At 50.8% G+C, this 27509-nt stretch overlaps 1 protein-coding gene across 11 annotated transcripts in view; it reads right to left on the minus strand.

Annotated features, from left to right (window-relative positions):
- Positions 1–27509, minus strand: part of lhx8a (LIM homeobox 8a) — a 53403-nt gene that overhangs the window by 17362 nt on the left and 8532 nt on the right. For 3 of the 11 annotated variants that reach the window (XM_069939412.1, XM_069939411.1, XM_069939422.1), the window contains exons 3-8: positions 25012–25112; positions 23889–23960; positions 23631–23774; positions 17733–17854; positions 12910–13118; positions 9774–9877 (exon numbers count right to left, since the gene is read on the minus strand). In XM_069939412.1, coding sequence (XP_069795513.1) covers positions 9774–9877; positions 12910–13118; positions 17733–17854; positions 23631–23774; positions 23889–23960; positions 25012–25112 — 752 coding nt within the window. The other 8 variants (XM_069939417.1, XM_069939416.1, XM_069939414.1 and 5 more) reach the window with 7 other exon arrangements.

The raw sequence follows: 27509 nt of genomic DNA on the forward strand, positions 1-27509 counted from the left end.
CCCAGCCATTTCCGCCTTAAACCCAGCCATTTCCGCCTTAAACCCAGCCATTTCCGCCTTAAACCCAGCCATTTCCGCCTTAAACCCAGCCATTTCCGCCTTAAACCCAGCCATTTCCGCCTTAAACCCAGCCATTTCTGCCTCCAAAATTCTCTGGGGTCGACAAATCCAAGGTTTCACAAACCCTCACAAGTCTTCATCTCTGGTACAAATAGATGAAGCAAAAGTTAGTGCTGCTACCTTCCAGCTCAGGATTCATAGAATATACAAAACTACAGCACAATACAGGCCTTCAGAACTCAACATTGTGCTAACCTATATATTCCTACACAAAAAATCTCTCACCCTATAACCCTCTATTCTTCCATCCATGTGCTTGTCTAAGGGTCTCTTAAATGCCCCCAATATTCCAGCCTCCACCACCATCCCCAGCAAGGCATTTTAGGCACCCACAACTGTGTAAAAAAAAAAACTTACCCCTGATGTCTCCCCTAAACTTCCCTCCCTTCACTTTCTACACATCTTCATCTGTTTGCTATTCCCACACTGTTCGATCCTGATCTGCAGAACTGTTTGTGAGGAGTTTGCATGTTCTTCCAGTGATGGCATGTTAGATACACACACATCCTACATTTCAGGGAACCTTGGGAAAAGTAGGAAAGGGAAACACTTAGCAAGTGTACAGGGAGCACAAACCTCTACACGGGCAGGTCAGGGTGACTCTCAGGTAGTCAGATGTGCAGCCTTTCAGGGGATGAGAGTCCACTCCACATATTCCCATTATCAGAACTCACCAAATTCAGTTATGGAGATCTAGCTATGCTGAACTTGTCAAAGAGTGGTAGTGAAATGGATTCAGCAGTGGTTGGATGGGAGGTGTCAGAGAGTAGTGGTAGAAAATTGTTTGTCCAATTGGAGGCCAGTGACTAGTGGAGTTCCTCAGGGATCGGTCCTGGGTCCACTATTGTTTGTTATATATATTAACGATCTGGAAGTAAGGGTGGAGAATTGGATAAGCAAGTTTGCGGATGATACAAAGATTGGTGGTGTTGTGGACCGTGAGGTAGATTACAGTAGATTAAAAGGTGATTTAGGAAGGCTGGAGGTGTGGGCTGAGAAATGGCTGATGGAATTTAATACAGATAAATGTGAGGTGTTACATTTTGGAAAGGCAAATTTAAATAGGTCATATACATTGAATGGTAGACAATTGAGGAGTGCAGAGCAACAAAGGGATTTAGGAGTTGTGGTAAATAGTACCCTCAAGGCTGATACTCAGGTAGATGGTGTGGTGAAGAAGGCATTTGGAATGTTGGCCTTCATAAATCGGAGTATTGAATTCAAGAGTAGGGAAGTTATGATGAAATTGTACAAGGCATTAGTGAGGCCAAATCTGGAGTACTGCGTACAGTTTTGGTCACCAAATTATAGGAAAGATATAAACAAAATAGAGAGAGTACAGAGAAGGTTCACGAGAATGTAGACAGGATTTCAGGGTCTGAGTTACAGGGAAAGGTTGTGCAGACTGGGGCTTTTTTCTCTGGAGCGTAGAAGATTGAGAGGGGACTTGATAGAGGTGTTTAAGATATTAAAAGGGACAGACAGTAAACGTGGATAGGCTTTTTCAATTAAGAGTGGGGGAGATTCAAGCTAGAGGCCATGGTTTAAGATTGAAGGGGGAAAATTATAAGGGGAAAATGAGGGGAAATTTCTTTACACAAAGGGTGGTGGAGATGTAAAATGAGCTTCCGACAGATGTAGTTGAGGCGGGATCATTGGTTACATTTAGGGAAAGACTGGATCGTTACATGGATAGGAGAGGACTGGAGGGGTATGGACCGGGTGCTGGTCAATGGGACTAGGAGGGTGGGAATTTGTTATGGCATGGACTAGTAGGGACGAACTGGCCTGTTCTGTGCTGTAAGTAGTTATGTGGTCCACGATGACCAAGCCCGCATTCTGGGCATGGGCCCCCCCAGCTGACCAAGCCCACATTCTGGGCAGAGCCCTCCCCCCAGCTGAACAAACCTACATTCTGAGCAGGGACCCCCCCAGCTGACCAAGCCCACATTCTGGGCAGGGCCCCCCACCAGCTGATCAAGCCCGCATTCTGGGCATGGCCCCCCCCAGCTGACCAAGCCCGCATTCTGGGCAGAGCCCTCCCCCCAGCTGAACAAACCTACATTCTGAGCAGGGACCCCCCCAGCTGACCAAGCCCACATTCTGGGCAGGGCCCCCCACCAGCTGATCAAGCCCGCATTCTGGGCATGGCCCCCCCCAGCTGACCAAGCCCGCATTCTGGGCATGGCCCCCCCCCCAGCTGACCAAGCCCGCATTCTGGGCATGGCCCCCCCCCAGCTGACCAAGCCCGCATTCTGGGCAGGACACCTTCCCATAGCTGACCAAGCCCGCATTCTGGGCAGGCCCCCCCCCAGCTGACCAAGCCCGCATTCTGGGCAGGACACCTTCCCCCAGCTGACCAAGCCCACATTCTGGGCAGGGCACACCCCCCCCAGCTGACCAAGCCCACATTCTGGGCAGAGCACCCCCCCCCCAGCTGACCAAGCCCACATTCTGGGCAGAGCACCCCCCCCCAGCTGACCAAGCACCCATTCTGGGCAGAGCACCCCCCCAGCTGACCAAGCACCCATTCTGGGCAGAGCACCCCCCCAGCTGACCAAGCCCCCATTCTGGGCAGGGGCCGCCCCCCAGCTGACCAAGCCCGCATTCTGGGCAGGGGCCGCCCCCCAGCTGACCAAGCCCGCATTCTGGGCAGGGGCCGCCCCCCAGCTGACCAAGCCCGCATTCTGGGCAGGGCCCCCCCCCAGCTGACCAAGCCCGCATTCTGGGCAGGGCCCCCCCCCAGCTGACCAAGCCCGCATTCTGGGCAGGGGCCCCCCCAGCTGACCAAGCCCGCATTCTGGGCAGGGGCCCCCCAGCTGACCAAGCCCGCATTCTGGGCAGGGGCCCCCCCAGCTGACCAAGCCCGCATTCTGGGCAGGGCCCCCCCCCCAGCTGACCAAGCCCGCATTCTGGGCAGGGCCCCCCCCCAGCTGACCAAGCCCGCATTCTGGGCAGGGGCCCCCCCCAGCTGACCAAGCCTGCATTCTGGGCAGGGCCCCTCCCCCAACTGACCAAGCCTACATTCTGGGCAGAGCCCCCTCCCCCCAGCTGAACAAACCTGCATTCTGGGCAGGGACCCCCCAGCTGACCAAACCCACATTCTGGGCAGGGCTCCCCCCCCAGCTGACCAAGCCCGCATTCTGGGCAGGCCCCCCCCCCCAGCCCACCAAGCCCGCTTTCTGGCCAGGGCCCTCCCCCAGCCCACCAAGCCAGCATTCTGGGCAGGGGCCCCCCCAACTGACCAAGCCAGCATTCTGGGCAGGGGCCCCCCCAACTGACCAAGCCAGCATTCTGGGCAGGGGCCCCCCCCAGCTGACCAAGCCCGCATTCTGGGCAGGGCCCCCCCCCAGCTGACCAAGCCCGCATTCTGGGCAGGGGCCCCCCCCAGCTGACCAAGCCCGCATTCTGGGCAGGGCCCCCCCCCCCAGCTGACCAAGCCCGCATTCTGGGCAGGGCCCCACCCCCCAGCTGACCAAGCCCGCATTCTGGGCAGGCCCCCCCCCCAGCTGACCAAGCCCACATTCTGGGCAGGGCCCCCCCCAGCTGACCAAGCCCACATTCTGGGCAGGGCCCCCCCCCCCAGCTGACCAAGCCCACATTCTGGGCAGGACACCTTCCCCCAGCTGACCAAGCCCGCATTCTGTGCAGGGCCCCCTCCCCCCAGCTGACCAAGCCCGCATTCTGGGCAGGACACCTTCCCCCAGCTGACCAAGCCCACATTCTGGGCAGAGCCCCCCCCCCCCCCAGCTGAACAAACCCGCATTCTGGGCAGGGCTCCCCCCAGCTGACCAAACCCGCATTCTGGGCAGGGCTCCCCCCAGCTGACCAAACCCACATTCTGGGCAGGGCTCCCCCCAGCTGACCAAACCCACATTCTGGGCAGGGCTCCCCCCAGCTGACCAAACCCACATTCTGGGCAGGGCTCCCCCCAGCTGACCAAACCCACATTCTGGGCAGGGCTCCCCCCAGCTGACCAAACCCACATTCTGGGCAGGGCTCCCCCCAGCTGACCAAACCCACATTCTGGGCAGGGCTCCCCCCAGCTGACCAAACCCACATTCTGGGCAGGGCTCCCCCCAGCTGACCAAACCCACATTCTGGGCAGGGCTCCCCCCAGCTGACCAAACCCACATTCTGGGCAGGGCTCCCCCCAGCTGACCAAACCCACATTCTGGGCAGGGCTCCCCCCAGCTGACCAAACCCACATTCTGGGCAGGGCTCCCCCCAGCTGAACAAGCCCACATTCTGGGCAGGGCACACCCCCCCCCAGCTGACCAAGCCCACATTCTGGGCAGAGCACCCCCCCCCCAGCTGACCAAGCCCACATTCTGGGCAGAGCACCCCCCCCAGCTGACCAAGCCCACATTCTGGGCAGAGCACCCCCCCCAGCTGACCAAGCCCACATTCTGGGCAGAGCACCCCCCCCCAGCTGACCAAGCCCACATTCTGGGCAGGGCACCCCCCCCCAGCTGACCAAGCTCACATTCTGGGCAGGGCACCCCCCCCAGCTGACCAAGCCCGCATTCTGGGCAGGGCCCCCCCCAGCTGACCAAGCCCGCATTCTGGGCAGGGCCCCCCCCCAGCTGACCAAGCCCGCATTCTGGGCCGGGCCCCCCCCCCCTGCTGACCAAGCCCGCATTCTGGGCAGGGGCCCCCCCCAGCTGACCAAGCCCGCATTCTGGGCAGGGGCCCCCCCCAGCTGACCAAGCCCGCATTCTGGGCAGGGGCCCCCCCCAGCTGACCAAGCCCGCATTCTGGGCAGGGCCCCCCCCCCAGCTGAGCAAGCCCGCATTCTGGGCAGGCCCCCCCCCAGCTGACCAAACCCATCTCTAATCCCTCTATTGCCGTCCAAATGTCCTTTGTATGTGATAAATTCTACCCTTTTCCAGAGCTTCCTCTCGTAGTTCACTCCAGATGCAGATACCTCAATTGAAATTATTCCCATGAGTCTTTCTCAAACCCCTTACTTCTCACCTTAAATTTGTTCCTTGAACTCTCCTGCACAATACCCGCTCTCCCTCCCTCAAGTGCAACCCATTTCCAGCTTTCCTCTGCTGGTCATTCCAAGTGCCAACTCTTATCACAGATGCTGCCTGACCTATTGAATATTTCTGGAATGCTGTCTCATCTTTCAGTACCCTAGCCTTTTGCTTTTGATAGCACCACACTCATCCACTTGTCAGGAAACACCCATGAATCTTGACACCATCCTGGACAACCCAGCCCACCTCATCCAGACCTTGTCTGCCAGCCTAAACTTTCACTCAAGCCACCTGCAGCACAGCGACTAACAACACATTAAAGGGCCCATTGCACCCATTCAATCTCTCTTCCCTGGGTCAGGCAGGAGGTTACGAGCCTGAAGAAAAACCTCAGATTCAAGGTTGCTCAGTTTGGAGCACATGAGGAAAGGCTTCTATTTGGATTGACAAAGGATTAGTGGTGCCCCAACATGTGTGTGCAAGATTATGAAGGGCATAGATCAGGTGAACAGCTGGCATCTTTCTCCTAGGGTGGCAATGCCCAATACCAGAGGACATCTATTTAAGGTCATGGGGTGATGGGTGGATGGAATGCACTGTCAGTAGTTCTGGTGCTGACTGATACAATAGGGATATTGAAAAGGCTCGTGGATGGAAGAAAAAGTTAAGAGTGCAAAGTAGGAAAAGATTAGATTGTTGTGGGGTAGGTTTGTATGGGGTGGCTTAACATCATGGGCCAAAGGACCTGTGGTCCACTGGTACGCACCATCTGATGATGTTCTGCACCAAGCTGGGAAACTTTAGCACCCTCCCCCCTCCTAAGCCGCAACCCCCATCAAGGACCACCCTGATTTGGACATATCTCCCTGTTCCTTCATCACTAGGCACCAATGCTGGAACTCTCCAACACCTTCACGAGGACTGCACTGATTCAAGGTGGCAGCCCATCCCCACTGCAGTGAACTGGCATTCACTGGTAGCATGTTGTGGTGATGGCCGGCCCCACCCCCATCTGCCCACATACGACTCTGGTTTCCCGCCTAAACCCAGAACCCTTCTGAAGATGACTGTGAGATCCTACCCATAGTTATAAGCTAATAAAACCATTTGTTCTCCCTCTAATCATGAGAGCTTTTATTCACGCAACAATTTTATGAGCTTATTCCCTAAATGATGGAAGCGCTGCTCAAGCCAGGTACGCTGCTGATGGACCCTTTGTCCCCAGACACAACCGAGGAATTCACCTATTGGCTGCACTGCTTCCAGGCCTAGCTGAACACAACCAGAGACTTCTTCCTCACCGATGAACTCAGGAAGTCCGCACTCGTTTCGAGAGTAGGATCAAAAGGGTATGCATTCATCCGGGACTGCTCTACGTATGACGTTGCTATCGAGGCATTGAAGACTCGGTACCTGAAGTCGCAGAACGAGGTACTAGCGAGACACCGACTTGCTCTACATCAACGGCCAGGAGAGACCATCGATGACTACCTGCTGGATCTGTGGACACTTGCCAAGAAGTTCAGGTACAAAGCAGCTACATGCCGCGTCCGTGAGGAAGCACTGATCAGGGACACTAGTTGTGGGGGTCTGCTCTAGGTACATGAAGCAGCGACTGCTCAAAGTACATTACCTTGAAGCCAGCGAGCTCGCTCACCCAGGTGACCCCTTCCAAGGACCAGCTGCTCCCACTGCCCCTGCCTTAACAGCTGCCACTTCCCGTGCTAGGGAGGGCTTTGTCTGTGGCAAGAGCCAGCATCCCTGATCTTATTGCTCAGGTAAAACTCAGCATGTTCCAGCTGTGGTAAGAAAGGGCATTGGGAAAAGCATGGCCTGCAACGCTCCCAGATCAGATTCCAGCCCCAAACCATCTGTTCTGAATTCACCCGAACCCACTTGCTGTGCTACAGTGAGGAAATGGCACAAAAGGCTCGGCGGACATCTTACCGTGACTCCAATTCAAACTCGACACCATCATCGTCAGTGGAAGGAGGGCGGCCATCTTTCTGCGCCACGAGGTTGATGCCAACTTACCCACATAGGGCAGCCCAGGATGATGGGGGCCATTCGAGTGAGGAGTTTGGAGTCTTCCGGGTCCTAGCCTCGATGGTCCTAGATCAGGACAGACCTCACCAGCTCAGCAACTCCATAGTGGCAGTGAAGGTAAACGGACGTTCCACTAAATGCCTAATCGACACGGGCTCTACTGAAAACTTCATAGACCCATGGACTGTACAAAAATACAACCTGAAGATGGATCCTTCTAATTATCACATATTCCTCGTGTCTCATTCACATTCTATGAGTTCAACAACATTGTATAGTACATCTGTTGTTTGAAGGGGGTGGGAGGGGAATTCTGTAAATTTCGCCTGTATATTATGGATGAATTTTGCACTCTGGTGTTGTTGGGTCTGGACTTCCTGTATCACCTTAAAAGTGTGACCTTGGAGTATTCTGGTCCCGTCCTCCCGTAACAGTTCGGAACGGAGGGCCCCTAAAATCAGAACCCACATGCAGCCTCTCCACACTGAATATCGACCCCAACCCCGCCCCCCCACCTCTCTTTCTGAATCTGTCCCCAGACTGCAAACCTATTGCTACCAAGAGCAGGAGGTTCAGCACAGCAGATTGAGATTTCTTAAAGTCTGAGACACAACGTCTGTTTCAAAGGTATCATCGAACCTAGCACCAGCCCGTAGAGAGCGCAAGTAGTGGTGGTAAAAGGGGAAAATAAGTCCAGGATAGTAATTGACTATATCCAAACTATTAATCGGTACACACTCCTGGTTGCATATCCTCTCCCTCAAATTTCGGACATGTAGTATCAAGTCTATTCGACCATTGACCTGAAAGCTGCTCATCACCAGCTGCCGATCCATTCCAACGACATTTGAGGCTAACGGTCGTCTCCAATTCCAAAAGGTCCCTTTCAGTATCACTAACGGGGTTTCTGTCTTCCAGAGATAGATGGATAGAATGGTGGATGGGTATAGGTTGAAGGCTATCTTCCCCTACCTCGATAATGTCCCCATCTGTGGCCATACCTTGGAAGACCACGATGCCAACCTCCAGAGTTTTCTCCACACAGCAAAAGCCCTGAAACTCACTTATAACTCTAGCAAGGGTATTCAGGACTAAAAGCCTGGCTATCGTTGGCTACGTGGTGAAGAATCGCATCATTGGGCCTGATCCCGATAGGATGCACCCCATTAGAGCTCCCCCTCCCCAGGATCACAAGGGCTTTAAGGAGATGCCCAAGGTTTTTCTTACATTATGCCCAGTGGATCCCTCAATACACTGATAAGGTTCGTCCTCTCTTAAAAGCCACCAATTTCCCCCTCTCAGCTGAAGCCCAAACGGCTTGTAATCACCTCCTGAACAACACTGCAAAAGCTGCCATGCACACAGTGGAAAAGAATGTATCTTTCCAAGCAGAAAGCGACGCTCTGGATGTAGCCCTGGCTGCTACCCTCAACCAGGCAGGCAAGCCGGTTGCATTGTTTTCTCAGACATTACAAGGCCACGAGCTCTGAAACCCATCTGTGGAAAAGGAGGCTCAAGCCATTGTAGAAGCCATAAGGCACTGGAGACACTACCTGGCTGGTAGAATATTTACGCTCCTCACTGACCAGAGCTCAGTCGCATTCATGTTCAATAATATCAAGAGGAGAAAAATCAAGAATAAAAAGATTGCTAGGTGGAGGATTGAGTTCTTCACCTACAATTATGACATTGTCGATTGGCCAGGAGCCTTTCATGACCCTTCAGATGTCTTATCCAGAGGAAGCTGTGGCTCCGTACACACCGGCCAACTTCAGTCTCTACATAACTGGCTCCGCCATCCAGGGGTCACCCGCATGGCTCATTTTATCAAGGCGTGCAATCTGCCCTACTCCATGGAAGACTTCAGGGAAATGACCAGGTTTTGCCAGGTCTGTGCAGAGTGCAAGCCACTCTTCTACCGTCCCACAAAGGTGCACCTGATCAAGTCATCCAGGCCCTTCAAACTGCTGTTGATTTTAAGGGTCCTCTCCCCTCCACAAACAGGAACACCTTCTTCCTCTCTGTCATTGATGAGTTCTCCCGCTTCCCGTTCACCATTCCATGTCCAGAAACATCCACTTCGTCAGTCATAAAGGGCCTAGACTCCATTTTCACCCTGTTCAGGTATCCCAACTATATTCATAGAGACCAGGGCTCATCCTTTATGAATGATGAGCTACGTCAGTACCTGCTGATGAGGGGCATCACCTCCAGCAGGACTACTAGCTACCACCCCTGGGGGAAAGGGCAGGTTGAAAAGGAGAACAGAATGGTCTGGAAGGCTGTCAAACTGGCCCCGAAGTCAAAAGGCCTTCCAGACTCACACTGGCAGGAAGTCCTCCCCATGGCACTCCGATCGCTACTATGTCCAACTCTACTCCTGAAACATCAACTCGTTCTCTCCTCAATTTCATCTGAACTCCCGAATTTCCAAATTTTAAATCGCAAACGCCAGTCAGCAGCTTTGAGGTTCACACAAACCAGATGATCTTGTCACGACCACCTGCTGAACTTCTGACATAACTAATTACACTTGAAATGTGTTAATATAGTGCCACAGAAAAGCACATGCTCTTAAAGTAGACAAGGTAGAACACAAATAAATTCTTGTCAAGTGATTACCTGGAGCTGGTCAGCTGTGAAACTAGTTCGTGCACGTTTTGTTGGCTTGGGTTGATTCATGTCTTGTTCTGCAGGAATCGTTCCTTCCATACTGATTCCACGTCCTGCAAGAATTCAGTTATCTCAAACCGAGCATTTGAAAAACCTTTGCCATTCTATTCCAAGTAACGAGTCCATCGCAAGATTCCCTCGTCACAATATGCAACCCTGGTGCCCTTGTACCGTCCTTCCAATGTCCTGGACCTCCTGTAGACTACACAAGATGTTCTCCTACAATGCTGCAATCTGAAGCCATCAGCCCAAAATGTCAACTGCTGCTCTTCTCTGAAGAGGTTCAGCCTGCCCTTTCACCACTTATTCAAACTCAAAAATTTTGCTAATTCTCATGCACAAACATGTGGAAGAAACTCAGCAGGCTGTGGGGCATCCATAGGAAGCAGATGGGAACAGACATTTCATGCCTGGTCCCCTTGGCCTATCCAACAGGCCCAAAATTTTAGTCACCCTTTCCTTCCCTTGGACACTGCGCGACCTGCCGAGTTTTCGTCAGCACCTGTGTATGGCCCTCGACCTCAACGTCTGCAAACTTCCCCATTTAACCTCGGCCCGAAAATCAGACTGAGTGAATCTTGCGCAGATCTCTTCAGCTCTGCAACCAGTTCCATTCACTCACTGAGGGTCAGCAAACCCTTGCAGCCTGGGTTGCACTGGACAAGAAAATGCCCTCATTTCTAGTCGGGAGCCATCAAAAAGTATTCACTTGTTCAGAGAAGCTTTAGCGCACATTTTTGCTGCTTCAGGTTCCTATTTCCCATCCAAGTTCTGGAAATTAAAAACACTTTTTCGAATAAACATTCTGCCAAGCCAAACAAATGTAAAGTTGGAGACTACAAATTCAACTTAAAGTTTCCATGGTTCCACAAAACCCAGATTGGAGTAGATTTCATTCAAATTACATTCAGAAAAAAATATATAGATCTCTGATGAAAAGGTACATTTCCACAGTCCCCTGCCAATACCTCTTTATTCAGAGGGTGGACATTACAGGACACCCAAAATTTTCCATCCCCATTATCCACTGAACTCTAAGGCTCACTGGGCTATTTTGGAGGAGAGCTTCATTGGTCGGAGCCTGCTGATCAGATCAGACACGCAAAGCAAATCTCCTTCTCTGAAGGACATAACCAACCCCAGACTAGTGGCAGAATGTACTTGAATTTGTTCCCCATGGAAATTGCGCCTGGACCAAGGGGCAGTGCAAAGAAGAAGCAAACAGAACAGAAAGTCTGAACCAGCTCCACAGTGAAACCGAAACGAACAGAGTTTTCCCAGTACAGGTACCAGCATCTTTTCCTCCATCACATTAAGATTCATTTCAAAATTTGCCCCGTCAGTTATACATTTTGCTTCATTAAACTTAGAAGGCCATTCATGCCCCCTGCCCTCTCCTGCATCTCTGTATCCATTCATACCCTCGATGCCTCAAATATCTCACAATCCCAGTAGCAAATTACACAGCACAAAGTGAGCCTGCAGTTGTCCCCAGTTTGCATACCTACCTTAGAAAAGCAATGGCATGAAATTGCTGGCGCCCGATCACCCCAGACCTGGGCTTCCCCCCTCCAACTCTCTGCATCAACAATGGTCCCCAGAGATCACTTCCCCCCCCCCCACCAACCAGCCTGGATTCCAGCAGTGCCCCCAGAGCCATTCCCCCTACCTGGACTGCAGCAGCACCCCCAGAGCCACTCCCCCCACCTGGACTGCAGCAGCGCCCCCAGAGCCTCTCCCCCCCCCCCCACCTGGACTGCAGCAATGCGCCCAGAGCCACTCCCCCCACCTGGACTGCAGCAGCGCCCCCAGAGCCTCTCCCCCCCCCCCCACCTGGACTGCAGCAATGCCCCCAGAGCCACTCCCCCCCCCACCTGGACTGCAGCAATGCGCCCAGAGCCACTCCCCCCCCACCTGGACTGCAGCAGCGCCCCCAGAGCCTCTCCCCCCCCCCACCTGGACTGCAGCAATGCGCCCAGAGCCACTCCCCCCCCACCTGGACTGCAGCAATGCGCCCAGAGCCACTCCCCCCCCACCTGGACTGCAGCAGCACCCCCAGAGCCACTCCCCCCACATGGACTGCAGCAGCACCCCCAGAGCCACTCCACCCACATGGACTGCAGCAACGCACCCAGAGCACTCCCCCCACCTGAACTGCAGCAGCACCCCCAGAGCCACTCCCCCCACATGGACTGCAGCAACGCACCCAGAGCCACTCCCCCCACCTGAACTGCAGCAGCACCCCCAGAGCCACTCCCCCCACCTGGACTGCAGCAACGTGCCCAGAGACACTCCCCCCCCCACCTGGACTGCAGCAGCGCCCCCAGGGCACTCCCCCCCCCCACCTAGACTGCAGCGGTGCCCCTAGATCACTCCCCCACCAGCCTGGACTGCAGTGGTGCCCGCAGAGCACTCCCCCACCAGCCTGGACTGCAGTTGTGCCCCCAGAGCACTCCCTCACCAGCCTGGACTGCAGTGGTGCCCCCAGAGTACTCCCCACCAGCCTGGACTGCAGCGGTGCCCCCAGAGCACTCCAACCCACACCACCCCTTCCCCCCCCCCCCAAAGTTTGGACTGCAGTGGTGCAATTCACCTGCACCAAGAAAAATTTGGATCGGTCATGAAAGCCTAACCCAATGACCAGGTGGCTGTGGCAGGTACTTGCTGGAATGTTTGAGAAACATTTGGACAGATGGATTGATAGGATGCGTTCAGAGGGATATGGGCCAAATGTAGGTGGGTGGGACATGGTGGTCGGTGTGGATAGCTTGGGACAAAAGGCTTATTTCCACACTGTGTCTATGAATGATTAAAAGTAGATGTCAACTATCAAGTGGAAAATATTTCTAGCCAAGAATTATCCAGCTCAACAGTGGCAGTTTGTTCAGAGCCAGGACCTGCCTAGTTTGGACAGACCTCAGTCAAGCACCACTGGTGACAGGGACAGTGTCCAAGGTGCATTAATCTTGGAGAGTTCCATAAAATTCACTTAGAGTTGTGGACTCCAGGGTGGCAACCTCATGAACCAGGGGTGTGAAAAGATTCAAAGCTTCCCCTCCCCAACATCCCCCCAGTAAAGCATTACCACTGTGGAGTTTGTCCAGCATACAGTCATAGTGTATCCGACAAACCACTTTCTCTTCCACCAGAGCAAACTCCTCGCCTGTGGACAGCTGCCGCTTGCAGGAGAAGCAGGCAAAGCACGCCAGATGGTAGACATTCCCCTTGGCCCGCCGCACCCAGTCGGTTGCGTGGATGTGTCTGCCACAGCGAGCACACCGTGTACCGTAACGCCTGGAAAAAAAACAACCAGGGTCAACCAGGCTGGAGGATGGACACCCACCTCCGGCCATGTGATGGGCTCATTTCAATGCTGTAGAACTAAACATCATGGCCAGCACAGACTGATGGGCCAAAGGGCCTGTTCCTCTGCTGTTCTATTAGTAGGGCCATTAAATACAACAGAAAAGTTCTGCCCCAACTTAAAACCTTGGTCAGACCTCAGCTGGAGTCCTGCATATAATTCTGGTCATCATACTGCAGAAGGCAGTGATGCATTGAAGAGGGTGACAAGGACATTCCCCAGGACCTTACCTGAGATGGAGAACTTTAGTTACAGGAGAGGCTGGGTCTGTTCTCCCTCGAGGTCAAGAGGGGTCATGATTAAACATATATAAACCATGTAGATTAGACTGCTGGAAAATTCTCTTATTTAGGGGGTGCTTAAAACTATAGATCAGATTTTGGGGGGCAAAAAGAGATTTAGACGGGATTTTTGTGGGGGGGGGCTTTTACACCCAGAGGGGTGAGGACTTGGAACATAGTGAGCAGTGGAAACAGATTTGTTGACAGCATTTAAGACAAATGTAGACCAGAACTCAAATGGCCCAGGGGCAGAGGGTTAGTGGAAAAGAGCTGGCAGATTAATGTGGTGGGTGCCCACTGGGAAACCTGGACTGGATGGGCTGAAGGGCCTGATTTAAAGTTGTATAACTCCAAGATTCAATAAAGCCAAGGGTCATTGCAGCACTAATTTCACCACCTCAGTGTTGCAAGGTGAGTAAGTTAGAGACATGCAGCTCTCCAGCTCACATCATTTCACCAAGCCCACTCTAATCCACTGTGTTCCCCCTTCATTGTCATCATTTAAGCTACCCCCACCAACCCCCGCCAAAATTTACATTCATTCATGCACTAGGGGCATTTTTTTCAGTGGCCAATTAACCAATTAAACTCAACATTCAAGTGCTCATCTAGAGACTTGGGCCATTTCACATACCAAGTGCTGGGAAATGGGACTCACATGGATGGAAGTTGGTCATCAGGATGGACACAATGGGCCAAAGGGCCTCTTACTGAGCCATGCCACTCAGACGTGGATTATTCACAATTGCCATACTAAGGCACCACAACCTTTGATAGTTTACTTCAGTGATATTGGGGAAATACTGACCCAGAGCACAATTAGAGCTCAGTTACATCCACCAGAAAGGGTGTGTCATTTCCCCAGGGTATGGGGCATTTCTATCATGGGATTTCCAATAGACCAGAGAATCTGGGGTCCACACTAGGCTCACGTTAAGGGAGAGCTGAATGACTTCAAATTCCTGGTCTACTGAGGAAGGCAGATTTGAGGAAGAACTCAGAAGGAAACAAAATGTATTGGTGAAGGAAGACCAGTCACCAGCAAAGACCGTTTCCAGGAACAGAGGTTTCTATGGCCGTACTCTCTCTGCAACACTGGACAACAAAAATATTGCTTCCCGAACACGTTTGGGAGTATTTTATGGATTTTAGACTGGTGATGAAAATCACCTTAAAATTTTCCTATCATGTACCTTTTTAAGAAAAACTACTTTAGTGATTTCCTGTTCTATTTTAAGTTGACTTCAAGCATAAATAACCATGAAGTACGACATATCATTAAAAATTCCTTTTCTCCATTCGCAATTCAACCTCTTCCCTGCTGATCCTGGTGCCGTCAGTAAGGAACATAGTGAAATCTTTCACCAGGACATTGCAATCATGGAAAAGTGGTATCAGGGCAATTGGAATCCATCCATGCCGGCCGACTATTGTTGAACACTGACATGAGAGGCATCAGATGCTGAGTACAAATGAAAATCAGTGGCAAAACATTTAAGTCAGTTGAACTAACGCGATGTGTTAGCACCATTAGACAATTAAACATGCAAAATTCACTAAAAGTTCATGTTTCTCCAACTTCCTACGTGATACAGAAAATATGAAGTTATCTTTGTGTTCAGCATAAAGTTGTCTGTCACAATCCCCAATTTTTTTTCAGGAACCAAACCTTTTGTAAAAATGTATTGTCCATATAACCAGAGGTATGGGTTTAGGGCAAGTAGTAAACATAGAAGATAGGAGCAAGAGTAGGTCATTCGACCCTTCGAGCCTGCTCCGCCATTCAACGAGATCATGGCTGATCTTAAAGTTCAGTACCCTGCCTTCTCTCCGTAACCTTTAATACCCTTATACTGAAGAAATAGATCTAATTCCCTCTTAAATAGATTTAATGAACCTGCCTCTACTGCCCTCTGTGGCAATGAATTCCACAGATTCACCACCCTCTGGGTCAAGAAATTCCTCCTCATCTCAGTCCTAAATGGTTTGCCTATTATCCTCAAACCATGGCCCCGGGTTCTGGATTTTCCCATCCTTGGAAACATCCCATCTGCATCCATTCTGTCCAGTCCTGCCAGAATTTTATATGTCTCTATGAGATCCCCTCTCAATCTTCTCAACTCCAGCGAGTACAATCCCAATTTGCGTAATCTTTCCTCATAAGTCATTCCTGCCATTCCAGGTATCAGCCTGGTGAATCGCCTCTGCACTCCCTCCATTGCAAGAACTTCCTTCCTTAGATAAGGTGACCAAAACTGCACACAATACTCCAGGTGGGGTCTCACCAAGGCCCTGTACAGCTGCAATAAGGTATCCTTGTTCCTATACTCAAACCCTCTTGATATGAAGGCCAACAGACCATTTGCCTTTTTAACCGCCTGCTGTACCTGCATGCTCGCCTTCAGAGACTGGTGTACAAGTACCCCTAGATCTCTCTGCACTTCCCCATCTCTTAATCTGTTGCCATTCAAATAGTAATCTGTCCTCCGGTTTGTATTACCAAGTGGATAATCTCACATTTATCCACACTGTAGTGCATTTGCCATGTACCTGCCCAGTCCCTCAATTGATCCAAATCACACTGGAGCTTCCTGACCCCCTCTTCCGTGCACACAACCCCTCCTAGCTTAGTGTCATCTGCAAATTTGGAGATATGACATCCAATCCCCTCATCCAGATCATTAATGTAAATTGTGAACAGCTGGGGTCCCAGTACAGATCCCTGTGGCACCCCACTGGTCACCGCCTGCCACTCAGAAAACGAGCCATTTATCCCAACTCTCTGTCTTCTACCTGCCAGCCATTTCTCAATCCACATCAATACTTTGCCCCCAATCCCATGAGCCTTGATTTTGGAAGCCAGTCGTTTATGCGGGACCTTATCGAAGGCCTTTTGGAAGTCCAGGTGCACCACATCCACTGGCTCTCCCCCATCTATTTTACCTGTCACCATCTCAAAGAATTCCAATAGATTTGTCAAGCACGATTTACCTTTTGTAAATCCATGTTGACTCCGTCCGATCCCTTCTCTGCTAGTCATATGCTCCGCTATTACATCCTTAATAATGGATTCCATCATTTTGCCCACTACTGATGTAAGGCTCACCGGCCTATAATTCCCCACTTTTTCTCTACCCCCTTTTTAAATAGTGGGGAAACATTAGCTACCCTCCAATCCATGGGTACTGATCCTGAGTCTATCGAGTTCTGGAAAATAATTCTTAAAGCATCTGCTATCTGAATGGCCACTTCCTTAAGTACCCTGGGATGTAGATTATCAGGCCCTTGGGATTTATCAGCCTTCAATCCCATCAATTTCCCCAAGACCATGTCCTAAGAGATACTGATTTCTTTCAGTTCCTCCCTTGCATTAGTCTCTATGTTTCCCAACATCCTTGGGAGGTTATTTGTATCGTCTCTTGTAAAAACAGAACTAAAGTAAAAATTTAATTGGTCTGCCATTTCCTTATTCCCCATTATATATTCCCCTGATTCCGACTGCAAAGGACCTACTCTGGATTTCACCAATCTTTTCCTCTTGACATATTTATAAAAGCTTTTGCAGTCGGTTTTTATATTTGCCGCAAGCTTCCTTTCGTAATTTATTTTTGCCCTCTTGATTAATCCCTTTGTCCTTCTTTGGTGCATCTTGAGTAGGTGGTGTACAGGAAATTTGAGGAAGATTTCCCCACTGAGGGCATAGTGGAGGGTGACCTGAACATTTAACAAGGATCTGGGTGATGTCAGGGGGGGTGGGCAACAACAATGCTGCAGTCACTTTCCCTCCTCCCTGCCCCATGGCAGGGGGTTCGGGAACCCTTCTTTCCATCAGTGGGTGTGCCTTTGAGGTGCTGCTTGCACAGAGTACCTCGAGTTTGAGGAAGGGTGGAAAGCCAGATGGCGGAAATGCAGGGACCGGTTAATCTTTTCAGATCAAGTAAAAAATGAATGACTGAGGACTGTGTGAAACAACTCCATTTACACACTGCAAGCACTAGCATGCATCTTGTATATTTCAGCTTCTTATTCTAGACGTTCCCCAGAGAGAAAAGAATAAGCCCTGATTAAATCATCTTTGGGCTTCAGCCAAAATCCACCTCAGTGGAAGTTCACTGCAGGCTGGATCACCCTTCCAACTCAGCAGAGATCAGAGCCAGTTCCAACCACTGGGCAGTACCAATGACCCCAGACCATGAGAGTTGCCCAGTGGGACCCCAACTACTCCATATTCTCACAAACCAACTCAGCAACTACAGGTGGTACCTGAAATAATCCAGTCGGCAAAATATCTCTTGATCCTTGATGTAGCAACTTGAGTGACTGCCCAAGGATGCTCTGCACACGCAACAGGCCAGACATTGGACATGCCAGCACAACTCATTCACCTGTGGGAGGAAGGCAAATACTTAGAGGACAGAGGAGAGATGACCAGGTGTATTCAGCAGTCAGTCTCCCAGAGACTGGAACAGGGGAAAACTCATGGCACAGGAGAGCGATGGAAACAAATAGTCACAATTCTGAAGGATTGTAAAGAAAAATCAAAATAAATATTTTGATAACACAGCAGATAAGTGCTGCTGCCTCCCAGCTCCAGTGACCCAGGTTCGATCTCGATCTCCGGCACTATCTCTGGGTTCTCCCTGTGACCACTTGAGTTTCCTCCAGGGGCTTTAGCTTCCTCCCATGTCCCACAGATGTACAGGTCAGTGTGTTTGGATGAGAATCTGGGGGAATCCATGGGAATACAGCCAGAACATGTTGATGGTGTGACCAACATTTTCAAATTAATGATGACACTTCTCCCCATTCCCCCAGAACCAACTGCTTCCTCCACCATCCCCCACCCAAAAGAACAGGGAATCTGTGGAATTCTATCCCCAGGGAAGCAGGAGAAGCTGCCTCATTCAATGCATTTAAGATTCCATTAGTTTTTTTTGCATAGTAGGGGAATTAAGGGTTGTGGGGAAAGAGGCAGGTGAAGGGAGTGGAGTCCACAGCCAGATTATAGAACCATTGAACACTACAGCACAGAAAGCAGGCAATTCAACCCATCTAGTTTGTACCAAAAATATCATGCACTGGTCCCACTGACTTGTACCCAGTCCATCTCCCTCCATCCTTCTCCCATCCATGGTCCTGTCCAAATTCTTCTTAATTAAAAATGAGCCCGCATTCACCACTTCAGCTGACAGCTCATTCCACACTCCCACCACTCTGGGTGAAGAAGTTCCCCCACATGTTCCCCCTAAACTTTTCCCCTTTCATCCTTAACCCATGTTCTCTGGTTTGTATCTCACTCACCCTCAGTGGAAAAAGCCCATCTACATTTACTCTTTCTATAATCCCTCAATTTTAAATACATCAAATCTCCCCTCATTCTTCTACACTCCAGGGAATAAAGTCCTAATCTGTTTAACCTTTCCCTGCAACTTAGTTCCTGAATTCCAGGCAACAACCTAGTAAATCTTCTCTGCACTCTTTCTATCTTATTGATATCTTTCCTGCAGTTCGGTGACCAAAACTGCACATAATTCTCCAAATTTGGCCTCACCAATGTCTTATACAACTTTACCATAACATCCCAACTCCTGTACTCAGTTCTTTGATTTATGAAGGCCAATATGCCAAAAGCTCTCTTTACAACCCTATCCACCTGAGACTCCACTTTCAGGGAATTGTGTATCTGTATTCCCAGATCCATCTGTTCTACCACTTTCCTCAGTGCCCGACCATTCACCATATACATCCTTTCTTGGTTTGTCCTTCCAAAATACAACACCTCACACTTGTCTGCATTAAACTCCATCTGCCAGCCCAATTTCCCACCTGGTCCAGATCCCTCTGCAAGCTTTGAAAATCTTCCTTACTGCTCACAGCACGTCCAATCTTAGTGTCATTCGCAAACTTGCTGATCCAAGTTCCCACATTATCATCCAGATCATTGAGAAAGATAACAACCAACAATGGTCCCAGCACCGATCCCTGAGGCATCACTAGTCACAGGCCTCCAGTCTGAGAACCAATCATCCACTACCCCTATTTTCTCTCCCACAGCCAATTTTGAATCCAGTTTACAATCTCTCCATGAATACCTAGTGTCTGAACCTCCTGAACTAAACTCCCATGTGGATCTGGTCAAAGGCCTTACTAAAGTTTGTGTAGACAACATCCACAGCCTTTGCTTCATCAACTTTCCTCGAAAAACTCTACAAGATTGGTTAAACACGACCTACCCTGCACAAAGCCCTGCCGACTATCCTTTAATCAGCCCTTGGCTGTCCAAATACTTGAACATACTCCCCCCTCATTCATTCAAGCCGGCACGAAGGTTCAGCGACAGACAAACATTGTGGTATCACTGCCAGTATCCTGGGGGCACAGTACCTACTGACAATGGTCAATTGCTTCACAAGATGGTTGGAAACAATCCCACTGACAGAGACAATGATGGGTGCCTGCACCAGAGCCCTGATAAACACTTGGGTGGCAAGGTTCAGAGTCCTAGAACACATAACTTTGGACAGAGGAGCACAGTTCCTCAAGCCTGTGGACAGTGGTGGCAAACCTACTGGGGACGCAGCTCCACCATACCACCCCCAGGCAAACAAGCTGGTGGAGCGGTTCCACAGACACCCAAAAGCAGCACTGATGGCTTGGCTCAAGGGACCCAAATAGACAGATGAGCTTCTGTGGGTCCTGCTGGGGATCTGAACAACTCCCAAAGACCTAAATACCTCAGCTGCAGAGCTAGTGTATGGCTAAAGACCTGGTCAAGCCACCCGCAGCAACCCTGGAGAAGCTCAGGGAAAGAATGGGTTCCCTGGCCCCGGTGCCACCCACACAACATGGGCAATCAAAAACTTTCATCCCCAAGGACCTGAAAGTACATTTTTGTCTGCAGGGATGACACCAGGCACCATTACAACTGCCATATAAAGGACTCAACAAGGTGATCAGGCACAATGGGTCAACATGTGTGCTGGACATAGACAGGAAAGAAGACATTCACTGTTGACTGGCTCAAACCAGCACACCTGGACAGAAACCAATCAACACAGACGCCACGTTGCAGAGGCAGGCCACAACCGAAGACGACAGCGTCCACATCACCAGTTCTTTGGGGGCGGGGTGGAGAGGGGTTGTGTAGTGATGAACCAGCACTCAAAATGGCAGACTAATGTGGAGAAAAGCCCGCGCTGGCCAGGAGCCTGCGTGGCAGGAACCATGGCCAATCAAAGGCCAGCTTGCCAATGACATTAGATCCACCTGCAGCGGCAGGAATACTGGGCCCAGTGACAGGAAGCTGGGTCTATACTGGACACAGTAACAAGGCTGCAGAGATCAATGAATCAGTCTCAACTTCACTTACACCTATTCTTCTCTCACTCTGCAATAGCACCTCGCTACACTACTACTGATGTCAGGCTCAGCAGCCTGCAATTTCCTGGATTATTTCTGGAGCCTTTTTATAAAAACAAAACAGGATAAAGGTAAAGGTTTCATTATTGAAATTCTTTAACTTTCTGTCTGCCATAAGGCAGATAGTCACCACTTTGTCCAGCACCTCTCACAGAAATGAAGCCCCAGGAAGGAATGAACTTATGACTCCCTTGCAAGGCCAGTGCTCTAACCACTGAGCTATCAGAGCTTCTGAGCTACCTGCCAATCCTCTGGCACCTCACCAATAGATAAGGGCCCCTGCAATTTCTACACTGCCTCTCAAGATTCAAAGGAATATCATCCAGCCCAGGAGATTTATCTACCTTTATTCACTGTAAGACAGCAAGGTATTCCCTCTATTGGAGGGTGTTCTGAGAGATCAGAAATACAGGTATTCAAGTTTTTGGAAAGCCAAGGGCTGATTAAGGATGTGGCTTTGTGTGTGGTAGGCCTTGTTTACAAATCTTGTAGTTTTTCGAGGAGGTTACCAAGAAGGTAGATGAAGGAAAGGGTGTAGATGTTGTCTTTATGGAATTTAGTAAGGCCTTTAATAAGGTCCCACATGGGAGGCTAGTTTAGAAAGCTCAGACACTAAGTATCCATGGAGTGGTTGTAAACTGGATTCAAAATTGGCTGGATGGGAGAATTCAGAGTAGTGGTGGATGATGCTTCTCAGACTGGAGGCCTGTGTCCAGTGGTGCCTCAGGGATCAGTGCTGGGACCATTGTTGTTTGTTTGTATCAATGATCTGGTTTCCTGAGTAAATGCAAAAAACTTTAACATCTCCTCCATTATGCAAAGCTTCACACTTAGACCAAACTGACCCTCGAGGGGACCTATTTTGTCCCTTACTATCCTTTTACTCTCTTTCTTTGGCTTGGCTTCGCGGATGAAGATTTATGGAGGGGTACTCTTAATACTTGTAGAAACCCTTCAGTTTTACCTTCACATTATCTGCCTTCTTTTTGCCTTCCTGATTTCCTGCTTTAATATTTTCTTTTTCTATACACTTCAAGCTCCTTGTTGCCTCTGCCTGATATACACCTTCTTAACCAGATCATCAATATCCATTGAAAACCAAGGTTCCCTATGCCTGTTAACTTTGCCTTTAACCCTGACAGGAACATATCAATTCTGCACTCAAAGTTTCCCCTTTGAAGGCCATCCACTTCCTGAACACATCCTCATCAGACAACTTATCCCAATCCAGTCTTCCTAGATCCTTTCTCATTTCCACAAAATTGGCCTTTCTCCACTTTAGAATCTCAGTCTTGGACTGAATAGCAGGACCCTTCAGTAGACTGGCACAGGTCAAGGTGGAGATTAAGGGTGTTCCCGTACTGGCAGGGGTATTGGATACGAGCAGGAACTTTCTACAGCATGGATCGGGGATCGGCCACCACTGGAACACTGGGCAGAGGTCTGGTCACCTTAAGTCAAGTTTATTTCCATCTGATTGTACAAGTACAACCTGACGAAACATTGTTCTCCGGTCCTCGGTGCAAAACATGCACACACAACCAGACATAACACATACAGACAATACATGTGCAGGACAAGCATTTCATCCATACACATAAATATGGTTTTGTACAAACGAGAGTCAGAGGGTGAGTGGGAGCAGTTCCTTTGGTCGTTCATCGTTCTCGCTGCCTGTAGGAAGAAGCTGATCCTCAACCTGGTGGAGCTGCCTCTGATCCTCCTGTATCTCTTCCCCGACGGGAGCAGCTGAAAGATGCTGTGTGCAGGGTGGAAGGGGTCCTCCATGATTTTGCACGCTCTTGGCGGTGTGGTACTGGAGGGGATGCAGTGACCATTCAAATTGGGGCCCTGATGTTAACCATGGAGATGGTAACCAGCAAGGGAGTGAGTGGAAGGGTGGCGACCCGCTGATGGGACTGCTCCCCGGGCGTGTTGGCATGTTGCACAGACTTTCCCTGGATCAGTCCCAGTTCAAGGTGCCGGACACAAAGGCCAGAGGTGGGGTCTAGGTTGGCGAGGGACCGGGTGCATTTAAAACATCAAGACAAGACGGGTTAAATGTACCGCACACATCCATCCATCCATCAACGCGAGAAAGATTAGTTAATGGTCAAACTGGCAGCGTTGGCTTCTGGCAGCCAGTGCCGGCATCGTGTCTGAGATTCGGACGGATACATCATGCCTCATTTTCTGCACAGAGACTCGGACACAGACCTGACAGGAGAGAGACCTCCAGAGACACGAGTTCAATCCCCACCTCCCGCGCTGTCTCTGTGGAGTTTGTACGTTCCCCTCTGACCTCGAGGGTGCTCCCCTAGGGGCTCCGGTTTCATTCCACGTCCCACAGACGTGCGGGTCGGTGTGTTCATTACGTCGTGTGGGGGGGGGGTGGGTGAGATTCTGGGGAAGGGGTTGATGGGCATATGGAGAGAAGTGGGATCAATGGAACCGGGTGGATGCCCACGGCTCAGTGGGCCGAAGGGCCTGATCGTTACGAAGCAGGCAGCGAGGAGCTGGAAGAATTCAGCATGTATGGGACAAAGGTGGACGTTTCGGGGCAAAGTGACGAGCCCATCTCCTCCGCAGCCCGTGTTCCAGTATCTGCGCCGTCCGCGGATCTGGCGACTACAATCGGGACCTACAAGACAGGTGGACAACACCTTACCGGTGGGGGGGGGGGGGGAAAGAAGAGGGATTCGGCCCCTAACAAGCGCGCTTTGAACCCGCGCATCGCCTCACCTTCAGAAGGTAGCGGTCCAGGATTTCCAGCCCGCAGCTGTTGCAGATGTTTTTCCCAGGTGCGGCGGACACTGCCGGCTGAGGAGAGAGGGGAGGCGAAGCGGGAGAACCGCAGCCGTCCTTCGCAACGTGGTCAAGTTTAGGCTGGAAAAAGTGAGGGGGTGGGGGAGAAGAGGGAAAGTTAAGACCGCGTGGTTAATTCGGTGTAAACAGTGAATAGAGACAGAGCGAGCACCGAGAGCGGTTGGGACTGGGTACCAAGTTACAAGCGTTCCTGGGCTTCCGATTTCTCCCGCAGAGAGACTCAGCCGGACCCGACATCACTGTTCGCTGGAAGACAACAATAAGGAAGAGTTCACCAGGCATTCGGCGCCGGTCACCACCGTCTACCTCCCCTGAAAATCCGACTCCCCGGCCGCCAGCCCCCAAACTACGCGCCGCCTGGAAAGCGAATACCGTGGAACCGGGACAAGTCCCCGAGGGAGCGCCGGGGCCACTGGGCCAGATCCCCGCCAGCCTCTCAATTTATAGTTATCAAAGGTCAGTGAGAGTCGAGTAGAGGGAGGGGTGGAGAAATTGGCGCTTCTTTCCAACAATTAACTGGTGGATTTTTTTCCCACTTCTTTCGAGAGGTAATTCGGAGGTGAAGAGGTTTAATGGGGAACACTTGACAGATAATTGCTCCAACCAATTCACGGCGCAGGTGATTCGCGTTAACTGGCACAAATCAACTCTCCTCCGCGGAATTTAGCCGGGTTAAAGCAGCACAGTGGAGCGCACGGGATTATTTCCCCCCCCACCACCACACACCCACCACCTGAACCCAATATATTTTTGGGCAGATCAAAATGAATCGTTGATGGCAACTAATTTAGGACGTAACGGTTAGTTCAACACCTTAACAGCGCCAGCGATCGGGACGGCTTCGAATCCCGCGCTATCTATCTGTAAGGAGTTTCCCCCGGGGGCTCCGGTTTCCTCCTACCGTTCGAAACGTCCCGGGACTTGGAGATTAATTGAATGTGAATTAATTGGGCGGCACTGATTCATGGGCCGAATAGCCTGTTACTGTTCTGTGTGTCAAATAAAAATGGAAATTGAAAAAATAAAATGTCTTCGTCTGTAAATTTCTTAAACACACGAACCGGTTCAAACGCCTTATTCCCATGTCAACCAGTAACAAACCTCGAATCACAACCAATGGACTAAAACTAACGTGGACCCCTCTCTCCGCTCTGGACTCACCCTGACTGGGGCAACTGAGGGCGAAGGGTAGGCACTCGGCCGGAGACTGGCTGCCGGCTTTGTATTGCCTTACTTTGGCCGCCGGCGTTCTCCTTCAGAAGACCAGCCGAGGCAGCGGTGTGTCCGCCCCTCTTACCTCTCCGGAACACGCACTCCCCGTGCGCTTCTCGCTGCTCTCCGTGCGACATATCAACGCCTCCATGTTCTTCCAATACATCCCGCTCTCCACACCTCGCCCTGCGCCAAGACAGGCAGTCAAATAAATAGAGGGCTGCGGAAGGAAGGGAATTCCCAGGAAAAAGAATCAAAATGCTCAGTTCGAATCCAAACGGCCCGTTCCTTCCGCACCCCAGCGAGCCACGATGTTACTTTTTAAAAAGTTACCTTGACGGGGAGGACTGGCTCTTCCCACAGATCGCTGACCACACCTCTCCCACGTAGCAGGCCCTGGTCTTGGGACAAGTTTTATTCATAACAAAACGTTAGTTTTTCCTTCTTCTGCTGTGCTCAGCCAATTGATCAGGCCATTTTTTTAAAAATCTCTCTGATCGGTTAGAGGACTCAGATGAAATCTGAAAACCGGCTCAGGTTACAATCCTTGCAGCCTTTGAAGGGCTCAGGCAAATAAAAACATGTGTAGTCTCGGCACGGCATGGCCACGGCAGCCCCACATTCCCTGGGAGCCCGGGCGCGTTGTCCCATATTGAGGGGGCACTGGTAGAGCCTGGCCAGGCTGGCGCGTTATTAACTTCCCATCAATAATCGCCGGCATCTGAATCATATTAATATCATTTCAATGCAGGCTTTTTCAGGTCCACGAGGTTGTTAATCAGTACAAATGAGTGGGCACCTCTCCCAACGACTGCAAACTCTGATAAAGGTGATCACTCCCCTCTCTCCAAGTACTGAGCGCGGGAGGGTTTAACAACACATTCATTACTTCTCTTGGTTCCTGGGATTTATAGTGGAGTTTTAGCCAGACTTACGCCTCACTATTGGTTTACCGGGTAGATCTAATTGGAGCACATTGCCCGAACGGATACCTGTGTCTTGAAGACAAAGCACGAATACCAAGGATTTGGTCAACGGGATTCGTGTAGACGGACCGAAGGGCCTGCTTCTGAAGTGGAGGGTCCCCTGTTCACCTCCTGGTAACGTGAATGCCCGAGAACTGCAGCTGGTGGAATCTTGAGCAAAACTTTGCTCAGAGAAGGGGAACCGGGGACATAAGATTAAAAGGGGGTGGTAACAGAAAATTGAAAGGTGACTTTTTTGGACACAGGATGGTGGTGCCCAGTACGGGCTGCCAGAGGAGGGGGTTTAGAATGGTGCCATTACAACATTTCCGAAATATTCGGATCCATCCATGGATAGGATGGGAAATTTTGGTCGGCGAGAGTATGTTGGGAAGAATGGCCCGTTTCTACGCTGTTGGGCACATCCATGGAGAGACAACCATTCGGTCGGGCCCCTTGATCGAGACTGAATGAAGTAGGAAGGAGGGATATCTGCGGGAAACTGTCGGCGAGCGCTGTGTTGTGTCTGGCAATATTCCTGTTGAATAGGCGCTTTGCAAACACTGATGGAGACCCCTGCCTTATCAACAGAACCCTCCGTCTAAACATAAAATGTATATCTAAAGAAACAATTCATGATTTTTTTTTGTAAATGTTAGGACGTGTTCCTGACGGTGGGGAATTCGGAGGGTGGCGGCCGCAGCACAGGACGTTCTAGGTGATCTACAATCTATAAACACCTTGATTAACTGCAGAAAGTGGCAGCCCTCCCTCCACAGATGAACAAGCATCGGGCGTCTGGTCATCGTTGATTGAACGCAGCCCTGACTGAGGAGTAGTTTTGGAGCGCTCATCTCGCCGCTTCTGGGCTCTGGAATTGTCCGGGTGCTGGAATCTGAATCGAAACAAGCTTCCGGGGAACGCGGCGAATGGAGCAGGAGTCGGCCATCCGGCTCGTCGAGCCTGCTCGCCGTTCAATGAGATCCTACCTGAGCTGCTCGCCAGAAGTTTATCGAACTGTGTCTTAATACAGTTCACGGGGCAGCTTCCACTGCGTCCTTTTGTAGAGATTCCCACAGATGTACCAGTCTCTGGGAAAAGCAGCTCCTCCGTCCTAAATCTACTCCCCTGAATCTTGAGGCGTGTCCCCCAGTTCTACTCTCGCCCACCAGTGCAAACAACTTTCTTAAGAAAAATTTGGACCAGGTACATGAATGGGAAGGATATGGAGGGCTGTGGTGCAGGGCCAGGACAGTGGGACTGGACAGAATAATAGTTCAGCACAAACCAGAAGGGCCTGTTTCTGTGCTGTGGTGTTCTAGTCCTCCAATAACATGAATAGGGAGTTGCGTGGTATCCTGGTGAAACGAGCCCGATTTATTTCACGGAACTATTTGGGGAAATTGTCGACGAAATCCCGGTGGATCAGCCGGCGTGGAGATTACCGAGCTGAGCCCCACATGGAACCACACTCTGTTCAAGGGGCTGAAAAAGCACAACATCGAACCCTTGCTCTGAATGTCCGAACACGTGGGACGAAATTCCTTGTTTTGCGGCAACTTTACAGGGTGCAAACTCGCTAAAATAAATACATTAACAAATAAACAAATTCGTGCAA

Source organism: Narcine bancroftii, chromosome 5 (genome assembly GCF_036971445.1).
Source record: "Narcine bancroftii isolate sNarBan1 chromosome 5, sNarBan1.hap1, whole genome shotgun sequence".
NCBI lineage: Eukaryota > Metazoa > Chordata > Chondrichthyes > Torpediniformes > Narcinidae > Narcine > Narcine bancroftii.